Source organism: Haliotis asinina, chromosome 10 (assembly GCF_037392515.1).
Source record: "Haliotis asinina isolate JCU_RB_2024 chromosome 10, JCU_Hal_asi_v2, whole genome shotgun sequence".
Classification (NCBI taxonomy): domain Eukaryota; kingdom Metazoa; phylum Mollusca; class Gastropoda; order Lepetellida; family Haliotidae; genus Haliotis; species Haliotis asinina.
This window is the reverse complement of record NC_090289.1, coordinates 4168406-4191407: the sequence shown is the minus strand read 5'-3', so window position 1 is coordinate 4191407 and position 23002 is coordinate 4168406. Positions and strand designations below refer to the sequence as shown.

General features: G+C 38.6%; 1 protein-coding gene across 1 annotated transcript in view; it reads left to right on the top strand.

Moving 5' to 3' along the window:
* LOC137298143 (dynein axonemal heavy chain 7-like) overlaps window positions 1-23002 on the top strand; it is a 77856-nt gene that overhangs the window by 36092 nt on the left and 18762 nt on the right. The window contains exons 35-56 of the mRNA XM_067830253.1: window positions 31-126; window positions 575-700; window positions 1017-1214; window positions 1746-1901; window positions 2183-2351; window positions 3027-3153; window positions 3460-3676; window positions 4244-4560; window positions 4948-5089; window positions 13211-13324; window positions 13465-13583; window positions 14043-14223; window positions 14661-14890; window positions 15502-15691; window positions 16350-16490; window positions 17984-18187; window positions 18791-18933; window positions 19213-19464; window positions 20037-20315; window positions 20740-20893; window positions 21928-22119; window positions 22477-22610. Coding sequence (XP_067686354.1) covers window positions 31-126; window positions 575-700; window positions 1017-1214; window positions 1746-1901; window positions 2183-2351; window positions 3027-3153; window positions 3460-3676; window positions 4244-4560; window positions 4948-5089; window positions 13211-13324; window positions 13465-13583; window positions 14043-14223; window positions 14661-14890; window positions 15502-15691; window positions 16350-16490; window positions 17984-18187; window positions 18791-18933; window positions 19213-19464; window positions 20037-20315; window positions 20740-20893; window positions 21928-22119; window positions 22477-22610 — 3881 coding nt within the window. The remainder of the gene's footprint in view (window positions 1-30; window positions 127-574; window positions 701-1016; window positions 1215-1745; window positions 1902-2182; window positions 2352-3026; window positions 3154-3459; window positions 3677-4243; window positions 4561-4947; window positions 5090-13210; window positions 13325-13464; window positions 13584-14042; window positions 14224-14660; window positions 14891-15501; window positions 15692-16349; window positions 16491-17983; window positions 18188-18790; window positions 18934-19212; window positions 19465-20036; window positions 20316-20739; window positions 20894-21927; window positions 22120-22476; window positions 22611-23002) is intronic.

The window sequence follows — 23002 nt, the reverse complement described above, 5'->3', positions numbered from 1 at the left end:
ATCCTAAACCTTGCAATTTTATTTTTTCAGAGTATATTTTTCTTTGCGATCACCTGGTCAGTTGGTGCCAGTACTGATGACAATGGCCGGGTCAAGTTTGACAAACTCCTCCGGGAACTTATCTCTGTGAGTTCTCATGAAGCAGACTCTCATTTTTAATGTTCAGAGTGAAGGCAGTTTTAAATCAAGAAATGAATTTTTTTTCTTAAGTAATAGATTATATCAAGTTGTACAGCTGTCCATGAGCCATGCCAGGATTTATGTCTAGCTTTGAATCCTAGATTCACCTTGATTAGGATCCTGTGAACACCATTCCTGAGTTTGCTTTAATCACTGACGTGGTTTTCTCCCCACATAAATTTAAACCACATTATAAAACTGACACATTGCTAAAAACAACATATGAATCAGCCAGACTGGTTGGAAGGATGCCAAATTGGTGAAATTTTCATATCCTTATTAAAAAGCAACTAATTATGGTAGAACCTGCAGTGTAAAAGTGAGAGTAGTAATGTTGTGTTGCCTGCTGTGAGTGAGTTAAGACCAGCTGTTGTATGTTGTATGTTGTTTATAGGGTGGAATGACAGAGGAGACGAGGATCGCACTGAGTCTGTTGGAGTTGGTGGAGCCCCCGATGAAACCTTACCTTAACCCATTCCCTCCCAAGGGCAAAGTCTATGACTACAAGTTTGTGAAAGAGGTATGGTACTGTTTCGACTGTATCACTGGTCACGTGGATACTTCCGTTTGATATGAAGAATGTGCAGGGAGGTTGGCACCATCTTAGAACTATATTGTCATTTATCTTAAAGTTTGAAGCAGCTTTTGTTAGTATCAGAGTGACATATCTGAACTTTTCTGTCGAAATGCTGTGATAATTATGACAGTTAGACACTCAAAGACATAGGACTGTGTTACATGTCATTGTTATGCTAGTAATCCATCTCATGTTATGGCCAATGATAGTTTTGATGATGATGATGATGATGATGATGATGATGATGATGATGATGTAGGGTTCTGGCAAATGGGTACCCTGGAGTGAGGAGATGAAGGAGGCTCCGCCCATCTCCAAAGATGCAGTGTTCAATGAAATCATTGTGCCCACCATTGACACCATCCGTTACACCAGTCTGATGAACATGCTGGTGCAACACAGCAAGCCCTGCCTCTTTGTGGGACCCACTGGCACAGGGAAGAGCTGCTACATTATCGTGAGTACATCACCTCTGCAAGTTCCAAGTCCTTGGCTCCATACAAATATACTGAACAAATATAGTTAGGGATATTTGTAAATTTTGAAATTATGAATAATGATGTGTTATTCATTGACATAACTGGTGAAATATCAGTCAAAGAAATAGCAATATCCCTAACTTATTTTGCCCAGTATATGTGCAAATGAGTAATGTTATATTTCTTTAGCTCTGTTACAGTTTCTTTCATAATTTGAATAGAAAATAAGCAAAGTTGAAACAAGAAACTACTTTAGGTCATATTGTACCTTCACATTTGAAAATTAGTAAAACATTTCATATGCATAACAGTCAATCAATAATCCGATGATATTTCTTCATATCATATGATGCTCATCGGTAGCCCCATTATTTAAGGAAACTCACTGTACTGTGCAGAGTTCAATGGTCAGATGTTTTCATTCCTATATTTGCCTCATTTTGTATCCTTGGTTACATGATTTTACAGTGCACTATGAGTCTAGCATGATGTGTTGTCTCATTTGCCAGGACTTTCTCCTGAACAAGCTAGACAAGGAGGTATACAAGCCCAACATCATCAACTTCTCAGCCCAGACCAGTGCCAACCAGACACAGAACATCATCATGTCCAAGCTGGACAGGAGGAGGAAGGGTGTCTATGGACCACCACTTGGAAAGAAGGCTGTGAGTGATCCATTTATACACTCCACTGTCTATTGCTTTGTGTTATTTCAACTCATGTAATTATTTTGCCAAGACATTAATGAAAGAAGGAAGAAAACTGATATGGGTCCTTTACCAACTACAATCTGCCATAATCTCTTCTGTGGTGAATTTAATTCAAACTGAATTTGCTTATTTTGAAATATTGATCAAGATAGCCTTAATGTGAGATGAAGTGTTTTTTAGTGTCTGGTGTTTTAATTCTAAGCCTTGTTAAGTCCATAATCCACCGTGATTTACAGATTGCCTTTGTTGATGACTTGAACATGCCAATGCGAGAGACATATGGAGCGCAGCCCCCAGTGGAGCTGGTCAGACAGTGGCTTGACCACTGGAACTGGTATGACCTTAAGGAGGTCGTACCCATCAAGCTGGTGGACATCCAGTTCATGGGAGCTATGGGCCCCCCAGGTCAGTTAAGGCTACACCTGGTCTGTGACCAGTTAGTCTTTGGAGAACACTCAAGCATTAGCTATCAACTGGTTCAGGCAGTTCTCAGAAATCCTATGGCCCTGGTATTAGGCTTCGCTGTCAGACATATATACTCTGGTACGTAGTAGGTTCAATTTGAACCTGGTGAACGTAAGCAGGGAGAGCTGGCTCTAACATTCAGATAGTTGTCTGCAGATTGTACAAGTTAAGGGAGTGGGCAGGTTTGGGGTTATTGTTCTGGGATGCGAGTTGATTGTTCAGGAAGCTTTGACACTTTATAGAGATGTCTGCAGTTTGAAGCGTGTGGAGTGACAACATGAGACCAAAATGGTGAAATGTTTCATTGCTTCTAAGAATTACATTCACTGGAACAAGTGTGGTGTAATAAAAGCTTTAGTTCATTACATGGTAGGTTGACAAGTTTTATCAAAGTCATGGGACTGCATTGTCTACCAATGTTTCATCTATCTGGTTATCTCAGTGTTGTAAGTGTTGTAACTCTCATGTTTCATACACAATGCCTGGCTTGCTAGCTAGTAGGATCACGGTGTCCCAGTGATATCACCCTGACCATTAAACAGATATAACATCATGATTTCACAGTAATGTGTGCTCGAACTGTCATACTGAAATGTAACTTTTTAACTTTAACAGGAGGAGGACGTAATCCAGTCACTCCGCGATTCTTGCGTCATCTCAACACTGTCACCATGAATGAGTTTGATGATGACAGCATGACAACCATCTTCAGGAACATCATGGAGTGGCACATCTCAGCCAGGTACTGACAGCTGAATCTGTTGCATGTGTGAAGCATTCAGTTGTGATGGCTCTTCAGTATGAATATAGTGGTAACAGTATTTAAGGCATGGGATGATCACAAGAAACCCGGGTTTGACTGCACCCAATGTTCAAAAACCTTATCTATAGTTATTAAAATGTGCAAAATATATATTGTTCATATATAAATGATGATATACTTCAACATACAGAGTATGCTCAACAGAATAGTGCTGACACGACTTTATCAGTGGACGTTAGGCATCTATAGTTTCCCAGCTAACATTATTGTGAATGTTCCTTGCAGAGGGTTCAGCAATGAGTTCAAACCATGTGTGGACCAGATCGTGAATGGTACACTGCAGGTGTACAGAGAAGCCATGACCAACCTGCTACCCACTCCTGCCAAGTCCCATTATCTGTTTAACTTGCGAGACTTTGCTCGAGTCATCCAGGGTATCCTGCTGTCCACCCCCGACACCATGGAGGAACCTGCGTCCATGAAGAGACTGTGGGTGCATGAGGTAATGTATTCCTCTTGATAATGTTACAGTGACTATATCGACAATTTTGTCAGATGAGTTGACATACAGGGCATATCAAATAAACAATATGTTGTATATGTTATGGTTAGGATGTCCTGTCTTCAATAATTGTCTTAACACTAGGTTTACGTCAACTATGATTCATAAAAACAAGAATCAACTTGCTTTATTCTGTCACTAACTTGCCTTGTTAGACATTTTGCACTTGATGCCCAAGTTCTGCCTATGCTAAATTTACCTGAACTCAGGTTCCACAGCATGATGTGCTAATAATTCAGGCTTCCCGGCCTTCTGCCTTCTGTTTCATGGAATAATTTTAGCACCCTCATAAGCCATGGAAAAAAAGGTATGGGGCTACAATCAGACAAATGTTCACATTGTATTGTAAGGCATGGCCTTAGTGTTTTGTTTCATATCTTACTTACACCCCATAAAACTGAAAAATTCAAACAATGTATATTTTGTTCAAGGAAACATGAAAAGGCTTCTTTAAATACATGTTTTCCTTTTTCCTTGTTCTGATCCACTCAAATGCTTGTATTGCAGTTGTACAGAGTCTACTATGATCGTCTTGTTGATGATGGTGATCGTGACTGGCTCTTTAACTACTCTCGGGAAGTCATCAAACAAAAAATGCGTGAAGACTTTGACCAGCTATTCATTCATCTTGATTCAGACAGTGATGGCAAGGTTACTGAAGATGACATCCGTAGTTTAATTTATTGTGACTTTGCTGATCCTAAATCGGACAAGAAGGATTATGTAGAGGTGCGAGACTTGGAGCAGCTGCGTCATGTGGTTGAAGGTTATCTGGACGAGTTTAACAATCTCAGTAAAAAGCCTATGAATCTTGTTCTGTTCAGGTATGTTTCCTTGTTTCCTCAACATTTTAGTAAATATGAATATTTTTACCATGTTCATATATAATTGGAATTTACACTGAAGTGAAAATGTTAGCTGTGTTTGATAATATGAAAATCTGTACACAAGCCAGATATGATATAAAACAATTATTCTGTATTTGGCCCCATCTAATGTTATACTGTTCCTGCAGAATAGATGCACAGTATGCTTAGAGCCAGAAATTTGAACCTGTTAATGCCTGACAAGTAAAACACACAATGGCACTGACGCCCACAAAGTTGAACTCAGTCTTATCCACTGATGTTTACAGCAGCAGATGAACATCAGTATAAGTTGTCTCAATGAAACTTTTTGTTGAGCTAGTTATGTTTTCAACATATTTTCAGATTTGCCATCGAGCATGTATCCCGTATTGCTCGTGTAATCAAGCAACCCAGAAGCCACGCCCTGTTGGTAGGTGTGGGTGGTTCAGGTCGCCAGTCCCTTACAAGGCTTGCAGCTCACATGGCTGACTACGATTTACACCAGGCAAGTAACTGTTTACTTCTGGAAAGTGAGGAACACTTGGTGTTGCTGACATTATCTCCCCTTGATGTATTGACAATATCTAATATTTCCTTGTGACATTTTAGATGTCCAATTGTAATTTTCGTGAAACTTTTTTTTAAAGAAAATAGTCAATTATTTGAAGACCGCAAACCAAACTCTGACATGTGGTGCTTTCATATTGTTCTACACAAAGGGAGATAATTCTCAATGAAGTTTGACTATTTCCTTGTCAACAAATATCATATAGAGGGGATGATTGTATACCACATCACAGAGCCATGCCTAGAGATGCTATATATTTAGGTGTATATTATGTATATATTGGAATGTTTATATGTCAGTCCATGAAAGATTTCACTATTTCATGATCCCAGGACGTCTCTGCTGACGTGTTTGAAGATGTATGTTTCTTTGCAGAAGAAATATAGATTTATTTAATATGTATGTTCAATCCCAGTACTCTGAATTAAATCATAACTGAAATTACTAAGGCAGAATTCTTCCAACAGTAGAGGTAATGTGTTATGTGAGAGTATGTTGGAAAAGTTGTAGAAGCAAGAAAAAAGTTCCTATTTTGGATGTATTTTTCAATGTTTTCCATAAGATTGAGAGAGTTAGATTCAGTTAAAGTGTACTAATTCTGTGTTAATCTATAGTTATTACTGTATTACTGCCTGAATTACACACCACAGAAAAATACATTTCTTTCTTTGAGTGCTAAACACCTACTAGTGGGATGCTTGTCAGCAGGGTATTGGGTGGAAACATATGAATTTCTCCATGAAATCCTTCATGGACTGATATATGCATGCATACTAGACGTCATTAATAGGCCTATATGTATTGGGTGTACAGTAGACTGTGTGTAGTATTGGTAGTCTCAACAAAATCAGCTGGTTACTGGTCATGAAAGTGTGATTTGTGTCACTCTGCCTTATAACCATCATTTTCATCCCTCAGTAACAACATAGAATACTGACATCCATTCCATTACCAGTATGTGCATTGATTGATAAATGATGGTACTTTAGACCAAGCTTGTTGTCGCTGCAGTCCTTTGTTTATGGCTGTTTGCTCTTATTATTTTGTAACATGCTATCAACTTTATTGTTTTGCACATCTCAGGTAGGTATTTTGGCTGCGCAGGTAGATTTTCGCTCTTACACCACAATGCATCAGAGTTATCTGCTCTTGGCACAGTTTTTCTGGTTGTGCGCGCTCCTGAAACCTGTTATGAAAAGATTTGGTTTGGTATTGAAAGAAATCTTTTACTTTTATGGAATGACTCTTGGTACCAAAATAGTTCTTTGTAAGAATGTAACGTGCATGATAGATCAAACCTTCACTCTTGGAGGTTTATTATGGTAATTTTGCTATGATTTATAATTTTAGAGTGAAAGGATAAATGTACAAAATGTAATGCAATTTTGTTTTTGACAGAAAATTGAGTAAATGATTTGATTGCACTTAGCCACATACAAAAGCTTCATTTATGCATTAAACACAAAATCCAATTATATTTTTTCAAATTTCACAGTGAAATTTATTGTTCATCACCTAATTAGTTTTGGGTTTCTGGAGTGATTATTATTTGATCATTGAGATTTTTTAACTGAATTTAACTCTACTTAAATATCTCTATGAGAGATGTGATCCTAACATTTTCAGTAATTTACCTCATTGCAAACTTTACGAAGCTAATGCGCTTGCGAGTGTTTTATATTGGTCATGTAAGTGTTGCGATTGCTTCATTTGAAACTTATAAATCATAATGCATTTTCATTAAATCATACATGTTGAAATTGTGACATTATTTTGTGAGGAATACTTACAAGTTCTACTTTTATTTCATTATACCAAAGACCAAATTCAAATCCAAATGAACATAGTTGTTCATAATAGTTTTATACTTTAATTGTGTAAAGATGTGGATTACCTGTTCAAGTAAAACATGTACTGTATTCCATTATCACCAGAAGTTGAATGTCATTTGGCTTTGGGTAGACTGTCATTTTTCTATAGAAGCAGAATCTCTTTAACACATTTTCACACTTCTTGTAAATAGTTTTTGTCATGTTAATATTGACAACAGATTTGAAGAAAAATGTTGAAGTAGTTTGCATCAGTTTCTTGAATGCTGCCATATTGCTGGAATATTGCTGTGTGCAGCGTTAAAGAAAACTGTCTCACTCAGTTGCTTGAAGTATGAAGTTTTGTCTTTGATTGTGAAATATGTTCCCCAACAAATTATGCACCGGTATGTCTTTGAGGACTTTCTGTGTGAAGTAGTAAGACGTTTCCTGAATCTCCCTGATACTGTATTCTGTTTGTCTCTGGAATCGCCAACTCATACCCACAACTGATCACAACCATCTCACTATCCCTACACACAACCCCTTCTCAAATCCCAGCACAACCATCCCACTATCCCCATACCTAACCCCCATACTCTAACCCCGAACTTAACATCCACACCCATCCGGCCTTTACCCCAAACACCCAGCTCTATACCTGCATCCACCTCCCATTTCCACACTCATCCCTGATAACCCCAAACCTTGTGACATTACATACCTAAATAAACCACACCCAACCCAATCCCCTCTGGGAGCAAGCCAGGCTCCCAGTCCAAACCTGTTCTCTTTTAACCACACCCAACAGACTGTATACTATATTTGCTAAATTTATTAGTACCTGATAACATGAATTGTGCATGTTCAAGAAGCATAAAGCTTTGTTGGAAGCCTGATACAAGCCAGGGCAGTTCTACAAGCTTGAGGACAGTCCTACAAGCCAGTATAGATCTAAAAGCTAGGATAGTTCTACAAACTAGGACATTTCTACAAGCCTTGACATTCTACTTCTGTAATGTCCTGACATAATCATCCATGTTCCCATGTAGAAGTGACTTTAGTAGCAAGCCAAAATAAGAAACAAACATGACAGTGTTGTCAAACATTAATGTTACTATCCTCTGTGTCATAAACAGGAATTATTCCTCAGGAATCTGTAAAATTCTTGGCACAAGGTTCCTGAAAACTATAACCACGGTGACCACTGTTATGGCTGTACCCAACACATTGTCAGTTATGTTGAGTAAGATTTTCATTTCTGTTTTGGCATCCTTACAGTTTTGTGAAACAGGAGTATTAATAGTTCCTTGAACATGTACTTCTAATGGGAACATATATAACCACACTCTCTCTCAGAAACACTTCACATCATACAATTTCTTTTCTATTCTTCTAAACAGTATGCATATGATCATCAAGGTCATGACTTGATTTGATGATTTCAAAAATGAAGAAACCCTTTGTTTCATGTCTGGAAAAGTGTACTGATGGAGAGAGTGTGGTATTTCATTGTCTTTGGTCATGCATTTGCGCTGATGTCAGCAAGATACCGTAGATTGAGTTTATATTCCTTCGAGCTTGACATGGTTCCTGTACAACAGACAAAGGCACCCGGGAGCAAGGTGGGTCATGTGACACAGGTCACCAGAGGTCATAGGTCACGTGACTGGAATATTGTACTTTTCACATTCACACCATGGGTCAGAAATGATTACATTAAATCAATGTTTCTTGCTAAAAAAAAACCCCGTGAGGTTAATGGTATTCTTGTAAAGTTGAAATACAGAAGTAGATACCCATCTAAATTTTGAATTTTCTTGATTTTTATTCGTGTATTTCAGGGAAAGAAATAAATATAATCTCATATCTTCTAGGCACACTCTGAAGCACTATGGATACGTTACAAGGAAATCTTACTGCAGTATCACTACGATAAGCAGGACTTATCTTTTAAACTGTATATATTTAATTTTCTTTGACAACCTGTTCCTGTTTTGACTGATTTGAGGCAAATATGCCTATGGATTGCTTTTGCAACAATTTTCACCCTTAGAAATATGAAAAATGGCCCCAGTTTGGTATTAACACCAAACAAGTTAATCATGGGGTGTGGAAACACTTTAGAGAACTTATCTGACAGTCAATTTTTTTACAAGACCAGCAAATCTGTAATGAGGATGACAGAAGACTGATGATCTAATGAAAATATAGGTAACCTTATAACTTCTCTGAGTACTTCAGAAAGAAACACAGTGAAACTTAAACTTCAGTTCCTACCAATGAATTTATTTATCAGTAGCATGTAATCATCTCTGACCCTAAGACACAGACGGTTGATACATATTTCTGACGTTGGTATTGTTTCACAGACAGTGTGGACATCAGTCACATGTCTGTATGTTGTGGCACAGACAGTGCTTGTCTGTAACAGTGTCACACAGATTTGTCTGTCATCTGCTGTGAGCTGAAGTAAAGTTGTGCATGTCTGTTTCCAAACCTTTGAAAGTGCTACAGCTTTTGCTGTTGTTCTGTCACTGTCAGGGAAATCCGAGCATCAGGAGAGTTTGATACACAAATATATTCCCTTCTCATTTATCATTTTAATGGGGATTTTTTGTTTGATTTTTTTCATTGTATTTTTTTTTAAATTATTGATTCTGTATCAAATGAAATCTGTAGCTTTTGTTGTCAAGACTTAAGTGTTCTGCTTTTAAGATGTAAATGAATGAGAGTTGCACAATCACCATTTGGAATGTCACCTTGATTTTAATTAGATCTGTCTTGAGTCATTTGTAGTAGCTGAAAAAATAAATTTAGCTCAAGTTTGTTAGAAATAAAACTGAGACACTGAAATTACTTTTGTTAGTATTAGAGAAGTTTAGAAATATTTCCATTCCTGGTAAGATATTTGTCTTGACATTTTATGTACTTACTTTGTGTCTTCAACAGTTGTTCCTAATGTTTACATTGACTCCTTCTTAAGCTATATGTCAGACCTCTTCTGAATGGAGGACATATTACATGTGATGCTGTAACGGTTAATTACTTCTTCAAATTAGTATAATTGTTTTGTACATATTTCACCTCAGTAAGCTACATGATATTCAGATATTGTACCTAGTGTATATGCAGTGGGGTTTTGTCACAAAGTATCCATATCATATTGATCTTTTCTTAGTTAAAGGGGCACTGATGCGGAGCAATTTCCGTGGACTGGTGTAAACTTTTGTTATTGTTTTTCTCCCGTGAGTACCCGGATGATATCCCAGAATTCGTGACTGGTTCGTGACCTCTGCTGCGCAGTCCGTAAGCGCAATTGATAGTTTAATCATAGACAGATCAACTGAGGTGAAGTCATTTTTACTTCATTCCAAATGTATTATGAAAACAAATGAAACACTTTGAAGGTTAATCATCTGCCCGTGGCAGAAATGGTAAAAAACTATTAGGACGGAAAACGTCTCTATATTTTGTCTCATAACCGTAGTTAGTTTATTGTCATACTAGTATGATTCTGAAAAATAATAAAAGAACACACGATCTGCTTATACTCATAGTAAATTTCTAACATAACAACAACATTTATACATTGTATCAGGGATACTCTATAACAGGGATCAGGGATACTCTCTATATAGGCTCCCTGATTGTATAGAATGCCAATGTGGATCCTATTTCACACGCTTACGCGATCTAGTGTGTTTTTTCTGTCATACAGATTCTGCTGGATGCTACAACAAATAAATTAAAACAAAATGCAAAAAAATGAATGTAAAACAGACTAATTTTATAGCAACGATGTCAGGCTACTACCTTGTTCAGGAATGTATCCATCAATATCCACGTGAAAGAAATCGTATTCCATTCATCTGCAGCTGGTAAGTAATCCTGTTCTGTGTCGCGTGTCTTACAACTGTCTCATTTGCGAAAAAGTAACACATCGTTTCACGTCTTTCGTTGGTGAAAAACAGATAAACCTCTGATTGGTCTCCCAAGATAGCACACCTGGCAACTAATTGTATGATGTCCACTATTCTAAGTAATTTAGTTAACCAATAATGAGCAATCAATCAATCAACGTAAGGGTGGTTAATTCTTTGAAGGGAGGATGTTGTTTTTGCACTTACACTTTACGACAGGGTGTAGTCATCTACACACACTGCCTTTTGACAAATCCGCTAGAAGATAAAAGTAATTAATCAATCAGTGAGTTATCGGTTAATCCTTTGATCGATGTTTGTTTTTGTAACTTAGTTGATAAACCCTCTTGCATCACTTACATGCACATATTACATAACATACAATACATTTGCCATTACAGACCTTAATTTATAATGTTGAGTATTTACTCCAGACAGGAGAAATGCCAAATGGGAACCTTTGTTGAGTAACCGAAGTGGTGTTACTACTAATTATACCTGTTATAAATTCATGAATTGACCATCAAGAGAATGATGACAAATAACACGTGTAGGTTTACACCATCAAACGCGAGTTACAGCAAGGAAGATGTAATCTCTGTGTCGCATGCAGCCTGAAAACACTATTGGGCCGAAACTGTTTTGAGGATACCAACGAATTTCGTTACATAAGGAATACACACGGGCATTTGCTGTGTACTTGGGTAAATAGGTGAAATAAGGGTTTTTTACGTAAGAAAATTTTCAGATATCTCTACCATAGGCAAAATCATCGTTTTTTGTTTACGAATTCAAATAAATCAACTGTGTGTTTTTATTATCATAAATAATAAACCATTGTAGCTACCATAGCTACCAAAAGTTTCGTAAGATATTTGCTATCACAGCTGAACCAACACTCAGAATTACCTAAATATAAAGCCTTGCAATCTTCCGTACTGAAACAAATGGCTACGTGCCTGTAGACATCATATTTTCATGTAACATGATTAAATATCAGGTTAAAAACACTGAAATAGGATCAAATTGGATCAGTAACTATACCATCCAAGCATCCGAAAAGAACTACACTGCTGGGATATTTGGTTACGATCAGACAAGGAATACCATAGATATTTTTAAAGAAATGGCATATAATGGGCATCCGGCCTCCCGACTGTTTAGGTGAAGAAATTCTGCTAATATGGACAGGAGCCCAGTTCCTTTGTCCGTCACGGTCGAAGGAGCGGGCGCTGACCAATTTGCGGTTTGATTTCGTAATTAGACCGTTGGTGAGAAACATTATTCGCTCCGCATCAGTGCCCCTTTAATGATGAGTATCTGTGATGGATAAAAAATATGTAAGAAATTATGTCATTGTTTGAAATTATACAAGATAGTCTAAGCCAGTATGCCTTTATCTAATGTTGAAAATTTGAAATCCATACGGCATGTGTTTTAAGTTGACGCTGTTATCAGAAACATTTAAAATATCGTAATTTGGCCTTCAGCTGATTGATGCAGGATCAATGACTCACATGAAACAGTCACATCACAGCATTGCATCATTTCCCATGATGGATCTGATCAAAATGATCGATATTGTTCCTGACATTCATTTAGATGTATTTCACAATGTGTATGAGTGATACATTACACATGCCTTACGCATGTCAAATGAGACATTTCAACATTGTGCATGCATATTACACGGATGTGCATCCCAGCATGAAGTCACAGAATTATCAGAAATATTTTCAATTAATACCTCTTTCTGAGTTTTCAGGATCTTGAGAGAATAATGTTGTATGAGTATATTGATGAATGTTTGTACGAACTATGATGCATGCAGATTCTTTGAATCGTGGGTAATTGTTATGTGAATTATCAAAGCTGTATTTTTATGCAAATGGTAAGACAATGTTGTTGTTTGCATGCTGTGGGATATTGTTCACTGTCTGGGATTGACTGCATGCTGAATTATCATCATGCTCATGGTTTTGTTTCAGACTTTCTATAAAATTTCCAGATGAAAATATAAAATATTTTGAGGACAATGTAAAGTTAAAAGGACTTTTTTGTGTCTTAATATATTTGACATTAACATAAACCTTTCAGAAAGGATTCCATCTTAGTACATCTTACCATGTTGGTTGATACAAGCACAGTTAGGTTGTAATTGACCTTGTTTTGAAAACAACAATTGAACCAAGTTTTAAGAATAGCAACTGAAATGGTCCATGAAATATGCTGTAAAGGATTTTCACTGAATACATTCTGTGACAGCTCAAGTAGGTTTGTTACTTCTGATTGATATTGTGTGTAACTCCTGATTTGTCCATGTGCAGGTTGAGATCACAAAGAGTTACACATCTACTGAGTGGAGAGAAGATCTGAAGCGGATCCTGAGAAAAGCAACTGAAACTGATAACCATGCTGTCTTCCTGTTCTCAGACACACAGGTGAGCTACAGTGTGAACTCAGTGTATACAGCTTCTTGACACGTCTGCAGCTGTGGCTGGTCAGAAGCTGAGTCGAGCAAAATTTTTTTTTCCAAGTACAGGTCACTCTTAATGCATCTTCCATTTTGTAAATGTTCCAGATCAAACAAGAATCCTTCCTTGAGGACATCAACAACTTACTGAATGCAGGTGAAGTCCCCAATCTTTACCCTATAGACGAGAAACAAGAGATCTGTGAGAAAATGCGGCAGATCGATAGGTGAGGTCGTTGAACATTTCACAGCTTCACATAACATCATTGTCCACTTGACAGTGTCTTGTGGCTGGTGGCATCCAAAAATTTACATTCTGTTTTAACTCTGTTGGAAGTCAGAAGAAAATTAGAACCCAAGATGCTGATCCTTGTAAGGTCTAATGATATAGATTTGGGTGACAGATGACTTTGTGTCTATTATGATCACTGATACTGATTGTCTTGTCAAGACTTGATGTTTTAAAGGCTTGTCTGATATGGCTGGAATATAGTTTACTGCCGTGTGAATATATGGCTTGGGATTTCCTTCTTGATCCTCATCCCCAGCAGCCAGTGATTGTGATATAAGATATTCTGGCTCGGCAACTTAGTTGACACTTCACACACTTACAACAGACTGATCCACAGACTCTCAGACCTATTTAATGCCATCTACTCACTCTGGTTGCATGTATGTATTCACAGGCAGAGGGATAAGGCTAAGCAGACAGATGGGTCTCCAGTAGCCTTGTTCAACTTCTTCATCCAGAGAGTCCGAGACCAGCTTCATGTAGTCCTAGCCATGAGCCCCATTGGCGACGCCTTCCGAAACCGCCTCCGAAAATTCCCTTCTCTCGTCAACTGCTGCACCATCGACTGGTTCCAGGTGAGACTGATGACCAGTTGGAAGTGTTTTGACAGTGTTAAACCATGTCCTATTTCTCAGGAAACATCTTTTCTGAATAACCATTCTTGGTGATCTACATAGCACATTTTTCAGAAACAATGGTTCATTTATCTACTATTTGTTTAATTTCACAAATTACCAGGGGTCAGTAAATCTTGGATAAACATGCCTTTTGGGGGATTTGTTTTGTTATATGTTCTGAAATAGGTACAGTAGCCAGAAGGATTGCTTTGAAAGAGGCTTTAAAAATTAAGTCAAACACACTAATGCCAAGAAATATTGTGGGGAATTTGATAGAATTGATAGTTGGAATTGAATGGTGAGACTTATTTAATTGGCTAAACTGCATGCCATCATGACCCTGTGGGATGGATTACCGATCAATCCTTTAAGACACACACTCTGTGTCTCCACAGTCCTGGCCTGAGGATGCTCTGCAGGCCGTAGCAACCCGCTTCCTGGAGGAGATCGAGATTGTGGAGGATGAGCGAGTGGGCTGCATCAACATGTGCAAACAGTTCCACACATCAACCAGAGACCTGTCTGAGAGATTCCTCCTGGAGCTGGAGAGACACAACTATGTCACACCCACGTCTTACCTTGAACTCATCAACACCTTCAAGAACTTACTGGAGAAGAAGCGAGGGTATGGAGAACATTTCTTCTGTGTTCTTTAACATTTGGTTCTTTATATATTTGGAATGTTTTTTTGGCATGTTTGATAGTTTTGATAAATTAGAGAAACTAAGTTACTAAGAAGCTAAGAAACAGAAAAAGCATCAGTAGACCTTTTGAACAATATTTGATCCAGCCTATTGAACAATTTTCTGTCTGTCCCTTATCAAGTAAACAAATTGGTCAGAAAGCCTTCTCTGACTCAAAACAGTGCATTTAAATTTTCAAAATATTTCCAAGAGGCATTTTAGTGTATTTGGGCAGGATTTTCCCCACCATATGGACTGATAGAAACAGATATTGGACTAAACCAAATTATATTAAAATATGTTTTCATCCAACTCAGCCTCAGGGGTTAGCAACAAACTGGTAAACCAACCAAACAGCCACTAAAAACCCTCAGATGAGAATGAGTGATCAAACCCCACTCTCAGCTACCAAGATTCATAACAGGAGTTCTTATGCTTAAGCCTCTCATGATGGTCTTTAGGAGGACTTGCTGTCATGCTTATGCTGAAAATTTAAAGTAGACAATAATATCTTGCCTTTATAAATTTGATAGATATGTGTTTATGTTTCCAGGGAGGTGATGACCGCCAAGAATCGGTATGAGAAGGGTCTGGAGAAGCTGGACTCGGCCTCGTCCCAGGTTGCGATCATGCAGAAGGAGCTGACCGATCTGCAGCCACAGCTCATAGAGGCCACCAAAGATGTATCTGAGATAATGGTCATCATTGAGAGAGACTCTGTTGAAGTGGCAAAAGTAGAAAAGGTAGGTAGGGTTTGTGCTTTCAGATGTTTGTTTATTGTCTGAGATATAATTGAAAGGGTGAAGTTGTGGGATCAGTATCTCTTTAGTTATTTTAGGCAGTTCTGTATCCATATCTGTTGTAAATGTACTTGTTGTGATGTATTCAGTTGGAAAATTCCTGGAGTTATGTCACTGAACAAGAACATTCTTTCATTTTGTACTGTCAGTGAGATCAGAAGTCATAATCTGTTATCACTGAAACCAAAAGGGCTAATATTGGGGAAGAAAGAAGAAGTAACAGTTTGTGTAAGAAGTGAATAATCATGGAAATCCATGGTCAGTAGTCGGGGTAGTCAGGGTAGTGGAGGGGATAAGGGTGGTAGAGGTGCAGGGTAGTGGAGGGACTGGGTAGTCAATGCTTTGTAGTCAGGGAAGTGGTGGGATGGGGTGGTAGAGGGTCAGGGTAGTGGAGGGACGGGGTGGTAGAGGGGCATGGTAGTGAAGAGATCGGGTAGTCAGTGCTTTGTAGTCAGGGAAGTGAGAGGACAGGGTAGTTGAGGGTCAGGGAAGTGAGGGGTCAGCTTAATGGTTAGTCCTTATTGGTGGTAATTCATGAAAAGAGAACTATTGAGATCGACAAGGTTTGGCTGTTGTATTATGATATGCATGTCCATTCTAGGTTGTAAAAGCAGATGAAGCAGTAGCCAACGAGCAGGCCAAGGCTGCCCAGTCAATCAAGGATGAATGTGACCATGAACTGGCCGAGGCTATCCCGGCTTTAAATGCTGCTCTTGCTGCCCTGGACACTCTCACACCACAAGTAGGTGTCTTGTAACCTCCACACTGAAATTAGCTTTTGTCATATTGCTTTTGTTGGTAGTTTTTGTTTTGAAAGTTTTATTAGAAGACTCATGTAAATGAGGTTGCTTTGAGGCTTTGTCTGATATTTCTTCTCTCCTCTAACACTACTGCAATGTGTTTTGAAAACAATGTAATGCTTGGAAACATCGCAGGAATATTTTAAGTTGTTCACTGGTCACGAGGAGACCATGGGTTGATGTACCCTTGATGTTTGTGTATGTTCCCCTTGCCGTTCGGGCTCAGGGAACATAAACAAACTTTAAGGGTACATCAACCCATGGGCAATGAGGGACCAGTGAACAGCATGTTTATCTTACCGAACACCTAATTGTTAATTTAAAACTGTTTGAAGCCAATCTGTGTCAATCAAATGATTCGAATTCTGCATCTTGCTGCTTTTTCTGCAGGTATTGTCTTAGTAATATCACCACAGTGTAATTCCCCTTCTTAATGTTCACAGGGACTACATTTGAACGTTCTGTCAAAATTTATTTATTGGAATGCGATTAAAATCTAGCCATTGCTGCATTTAGCAGATGACACAAGTTATCTCCCCTCCATCGATTTGCATTCAGTAATTTCTGTGCATTATGCTTGAGTCAGTGTTATTCAAGATAAAGATGTACTACTGTGAGGTACCAAATGAGTTCCTATTGGCAGCGGGGATACATTGCAATGTACCTCACTTGTAAGTAGGGTACAATGAAAATAGAGCGATCAGACATATTTTGTGTGAGGTACATGTAAGATAAAATATCATGCTGAGATGAAATCGAACAATTTGCCCTAAATGTAGCACACTGATTAGAGAGGTTTTTGGAGGATTTTTATTGAAGGTCAAGGTCTGTGGAATGGTCTGTTGTAGCATGGTTCTTTGAATTTAAATGAAATGTTTGTAGGAGCAAACACACGTTTTCTGGTACAAAAAGTCAAGTATGATTCACTGAAACTGTGGGTAAATGTCTTAAAACTGGATGTATTTGTCCCCATTCATGTTCATATGGTTATGTTTGGGATATTCTGTCTCAAAACTGCAATGACTATGGTATTAGTTTTCACTAACAGAGAAGGCTGTTTTTACCCTCAAAGTAGTTTTTGCTTTGAAAATATGTTCCCACCATAACTGGGAGTGCTCTTAACTTTGTCAAGAACGTAATTATAACAACATAACAGAAGAAAGTTGCACTGCAGGTTTCTAAATCAGAGGTGATGTTACTCATGGTGGGATTAAAACTTGGTTATCAAACTGGAAGTGCTTTCAGCTGTAATACTATGTTTGACTGGAGGCACTTTTGACCTATAAATGCAAACACTCCTCTTATTGATACAGTCAGTGTTTCCAATTTATATAATAAACAAAAAAATGTTGTTGCTATTAACATTTGAGAAATATTCTCTGTTTAATCAATATGATTCTTAACAAACTTCCTCAAAGGTTACTGTCAATTACAGGACATCACAGTTGTCAAAAGTATGAAGAGTCCACCCTATGGTGTCCGTCTGGTCATGGAGACCATTTGTGTCCTGAAGGGTGTCAAACCAGACAGGATCCCAGACCCTGCAGGGACTGGTAAGAAGATTGAGGACTACTGGGGGCCATCCAAGAAAATCCTGGGCGACATGAAGTTCCTGGAGTCTCTACATAACTACGACAAAGTGGGTTTAGTCCTAAGCTTCTACAGCCGTGAGTGAGTGAGTGAGTGAGTGAGTGAGTGAGTGAGTGAGTGAGTTTTACACTACACTACACTGCAATATTCCAGCTATATGGTGGCGGTCTGTAAATAACCGATGGGAACCGATGACATGTGTCAGTGAGTCTTAACACCCGATCCCGTCAGTCGCCTTTTATAGCAAGCATGGGTTGCTGAAGGCCTATTCTACTCCAGGACCTTCACGGTCCATGAAGATCTCTGTTAGATTGGTCTTCAACAACGTATGCTTGTTGTAGGTGACAACTAATCATGATTTGATGGCCAGGCTTACTGACTTGGTTGACACATGTTGTCTTATCCCAGTTGTGTAGATCACTGCTCATGTTGTTGATCACTGGATTGTCTGATAAAAATATGATTATTTACAGACTTCCACCATGTAGCTGGTATGGCTGGTATATGGCTTGGTGTGACGTAAAGCAAAACAAAGCAACCAACCTTCTTGTTTTCTACCATTGCCTTGCTACATATGGCAAAATCTTAAACTTTTTTGAATACCCAAGAACACACTATTTGCGTATGGTTGTGATGCTTACCTCTCTTACAGGACAACATTCCAGTGGCATACATGAAGACAATCAGATCAAAGTACATCTCCAACCCTGACTTTGATCCTGAAAAGATCAAAACTGCCTCCACTGCTTGTGAGGGGTTGTGCAAGTGGGTTCGTGCCATGGATACCTATGACAGGTCAGTACTTGACCAGCTCCTCACTTGAATGTCCATTTATTTGGATTAGTGAAAAAGTACATTGTCATATTGGAAAAAGAAATCCATAGAAATGCTTTTATTTTTTTGTGATCGTACATTGTCATATTGGAAAAAGAAATCCATAGAAATGCTTTTATTTTTTTGTGATCTTACATTGTCATATTGGAAAAAGACATCCATAGAAATGCTTTTATTTTTTTGTGATCTTATTATCATTGTTGTACAGTGTTTCTTGACAAAGTGTATTCCTGTCCACAGAGTTGCCAAGGTAGTGGCTCCAAAGAAGGAGGCCTTGAAAAAAGCAGAGGGTGAACTTGCTGTTGCCATGGCATCCTTGGAGAAGAAGAGAGCATCGCTGAAGGAAGTTCAAGACAAGCTCTTCAAGCTGGAGGAGAAGCTGGCTCAGAACAAACAGAAGAAGGCTGATCTGGAGAACCAAGTTGACCTCTGTCGGAAGAAGTTGGAGAGAGCTGAACAGCTGATCGGTGGTTTGGGTGGCGAGCGAGAGAGGTGGGTGTTTGTGAGACAGTTAAAACTGTAGTAGTAGTAGAGATTGTGAGACTTTGAGGCATTGGGCAGTTGCAAATATTGAGAAACAAGAATTCAGAATGTTAGGTGAAAATTTAAGTATGGGTTGAGATCTTTGATCTAGATATGATTGAATCAAAGCAATTATGCAAGACATACATTTGATGTGATTTCTCAGCATTCTCACTGGTAGTCAGTGTATTTGTTGGTTTCTAAAACTGATAAATGCAATAATTCATAACAGGTTCTTAATTCATTACCTTATTATTTACAAAGTGTAGGTTATATTGTGGCATAATATCAAATTCAAGGAACAGGTCTATTTTCATGCAAATAGCTCCTCCCTAACACTAGTGTTTTCCAATGGGGAAAATAGTGTATAAATTGAAAGAGGATCAGAAGAATGTGACAGTATTGATGACATCACATCAAAATTGATATGGAAACAACATGAGGGCAGTGATGACAGTGTGATCACAGATCAGATATCAGCCATGGATGCAAGTCCCTCATACTTGTAGGTACGTGAGTTACAGTTCCTTTTGATGTTACAGATGGAGCGTTGCAGCCAGAGAACTGGGCAAGAAGTATATTAACTTGACTGGAGATGTTCTCATTTCCTCTGGAATTGTGGCCTACCTTGGTGCCTTCACATCAGCTTTCCGTCAGGAACAGGCTCTCCAGTGGCAGAAGCGTGTCAAGGAGATTGGTATCCCATGTTCTGATGATTTCTCTCTCATCCATACACTTGGAGAACCTGTGAAGATCCGGGCCTGGAACATTGCTGGACTGCCCACAGACAGCTTCTCCGTGGAGAATGGTATCATCATCAGGTCAGTGAGATAATGTTGATTCACTGTATGAAATAAGGCCTGACTGACCGCCAAAAATAGGCTAGATTTCTTATGGATGGTCTAAATGTACATCTAGTCAGTACGATGGTCTGGTCAAAACTTACATGTTCCGTACATTTGAGTAAGTTCATAGTATCTTGATGTCAGATCTGGTTAAATCCAACATGCACTTATTCCATACAGTGGTTGATTACAAAGATGATATTGCTACTTATGATATTTATGATGCATATTAAATTCCAGAGCATATGGTTGAAGGGTTGTACAATATAAAAAAAATTATTGACAGTTTGGTAGCTAACAACTGAAACTTGTTCATGTAAAAATGTCTTCTAATATTTTTTAGCATAAGAATTTGAGACTGACATTTGGACCTGGACTGAAATCTGATATGTTATTTCAGCAATGCCCGTCGTTGGCCTTTAATGATTGACCCTCAAGGTCAAGCCAACAAGTGGGTGAAGAACATGGAGAAAGCCAACAATCTCCATATGATCAAACTGTCTGATGGAGACTTTGTCCGGACCCTGGAGAACTGCATTCAGTTTGGAACACCTGTAAGTTTATTATGTCAGAGTCATTGAATAAGGTTATCTAACTCAAACCAAACTCCTGTCAAGAAACATTCTCACACATCATCCATGAATGATTGAAGTACCAGTACTTCTCGCTGCTGACCAAGGTATCATTCGTGTAGCTACATATGATGTCCCCAGCTGACTGATTGTACTTTGCGTCCTCATTATAGTGAAGGATACTCGTGTTATCAACCATATGATTGTCTGGTTTTGACTGGAATTGTTTGTCTGGCTCAGATTTTAATTTCTTATCTGTCTTCGGTTTAAATTATTTGTCAGATCCAGTCCTGAACTGTTTTTCCAGCCATAGCAAGAAATATTGATCACTTTTATGTTTTCTGAGCTTCATTTTCAAACCAGAGGGTTTGATCAGTTGTCTAGTCCAGACTTGTATTAGGCTGGTTTTGTAATTGAACACTTAGGTTGGGGAGATGCTTCTATGATAGGAAACATGGTTGTCATGTTTGAGATGGAGAATGCAGATATTGTGGCCTGAATGCTTCTTTCACACCTAATAATCTACAAGCCTCAATGCTGATTGAACAGATTGTAGATCCAATATTAAAGTAATTGTTTTGTTGCCTTTTTTCCCCCTCAAACAGAGCAGTGATGTTTATACGATGAAAATATGATCAGTATGATTGATATCCTTTAGCTGAGCTCTGTAAATGTACTGTTCTGACACATCTTTGATTGAACCACTCATTCCCAACATTTTATAGTTATGTTGTTTCAGACTCAAATTGGTTGTCTGTGCCAGGGAACCATTTCACAAAGCTCTTGTAGCACTATGACTGTTGTAAGTGTATGTTACAGTATAGGAGGTACAATTGGTATGAGAAAAGTTATGAGATCCGAGGCTTATGAGACCTTTGTGGAACGGGGCCCTGGCTTGAGTCCACACCATCCTGTTGTTATTGTCTGATATTACATACATGGGGTACTCCTGCCCTGCAATCCCAAATTCTCTGTTTCATTCTCCTGACATAGAGTACTTTTGTGTGTGTGAACAGGTACTGCTGGAGAATGTGGGTGAGGAGCTGGACCCCATCCTGGAGCCTCTGCTGATGAAGCAGACGTTTAAGCAGGGAGGCAGCATGTGCATCAAGCTGGGAGACAGTACAATAGAGTACTCCCAGGACTTTAAGTTCTACATGACCACCAAGCTGAGGAACCCACACTACCTCCCGGAGGTGGCTGTCAAGGTACCACAACTACAACTATGTTGTCTCGGAATCACTGGCTTTGTGAAGGAATACTGACCTGAAACACTAGTTTTTTTTGTTTGAGAGGCTTCAGATACAATTTTGATTGAGTAGAACATTCCTATGGAGGGTCACCAAAATGCAGAGAGAGATGTCCTACCACACTGTAGATGTGATTTTTATGTAATTGTTTTGGTACACTTTTTTCCCCCTAACAGAGCAATGATGTTTCAAACGATGAAATATGATCAGTGTGATTGATATGCTTTTGCTGAGCTCTGTAGATATAAGTTGTGGCACAAGTGTGATTTTATTCCCAACATTCCCAACACTTTTTTGTGTGGTGTTTCTTCCCAGGTGACGCTGCTGAACTTCATGATCACCCCGGAGGGTTTGTCTGATCAACTGCTGGGGATTGTGGTGGCCAAGGAACGTCCTGAACTGGAGGAGGAGAAGAACGCACTCATTCTTCAAAGTGCAGAGAACAAGAGGTGGGTTCAGATGGAGGACTGGGTTGTTTGGGACCCACACATTTAAAGCCCATAAATCTTCCTGTGAAATGAGGATGTGAACAATTCTTAATTCACAGTGTGTTCATTTTTTTAGCTTGCCTGTCAAATGTACTTATCTGTTCCTTTTGAAATTTGCAAAATATGTGTTCTGTTATTTTCTGGATCAAATCATCTCCTCAGACAGACACTGACATCACTAATCACATGGTCAAGGCCCCTGTACATATATCTACTCCTTAGGTACTTTCTTACTTCATGAAACAAAAGCTGTCACCGTACAAAATGCATCCTTAACAATCATATGAAAAAAAACATTTATCTTTATAGAAATCAAAAGCCCTCATTGTAGTCGGAATATAGAATGCAAGTGT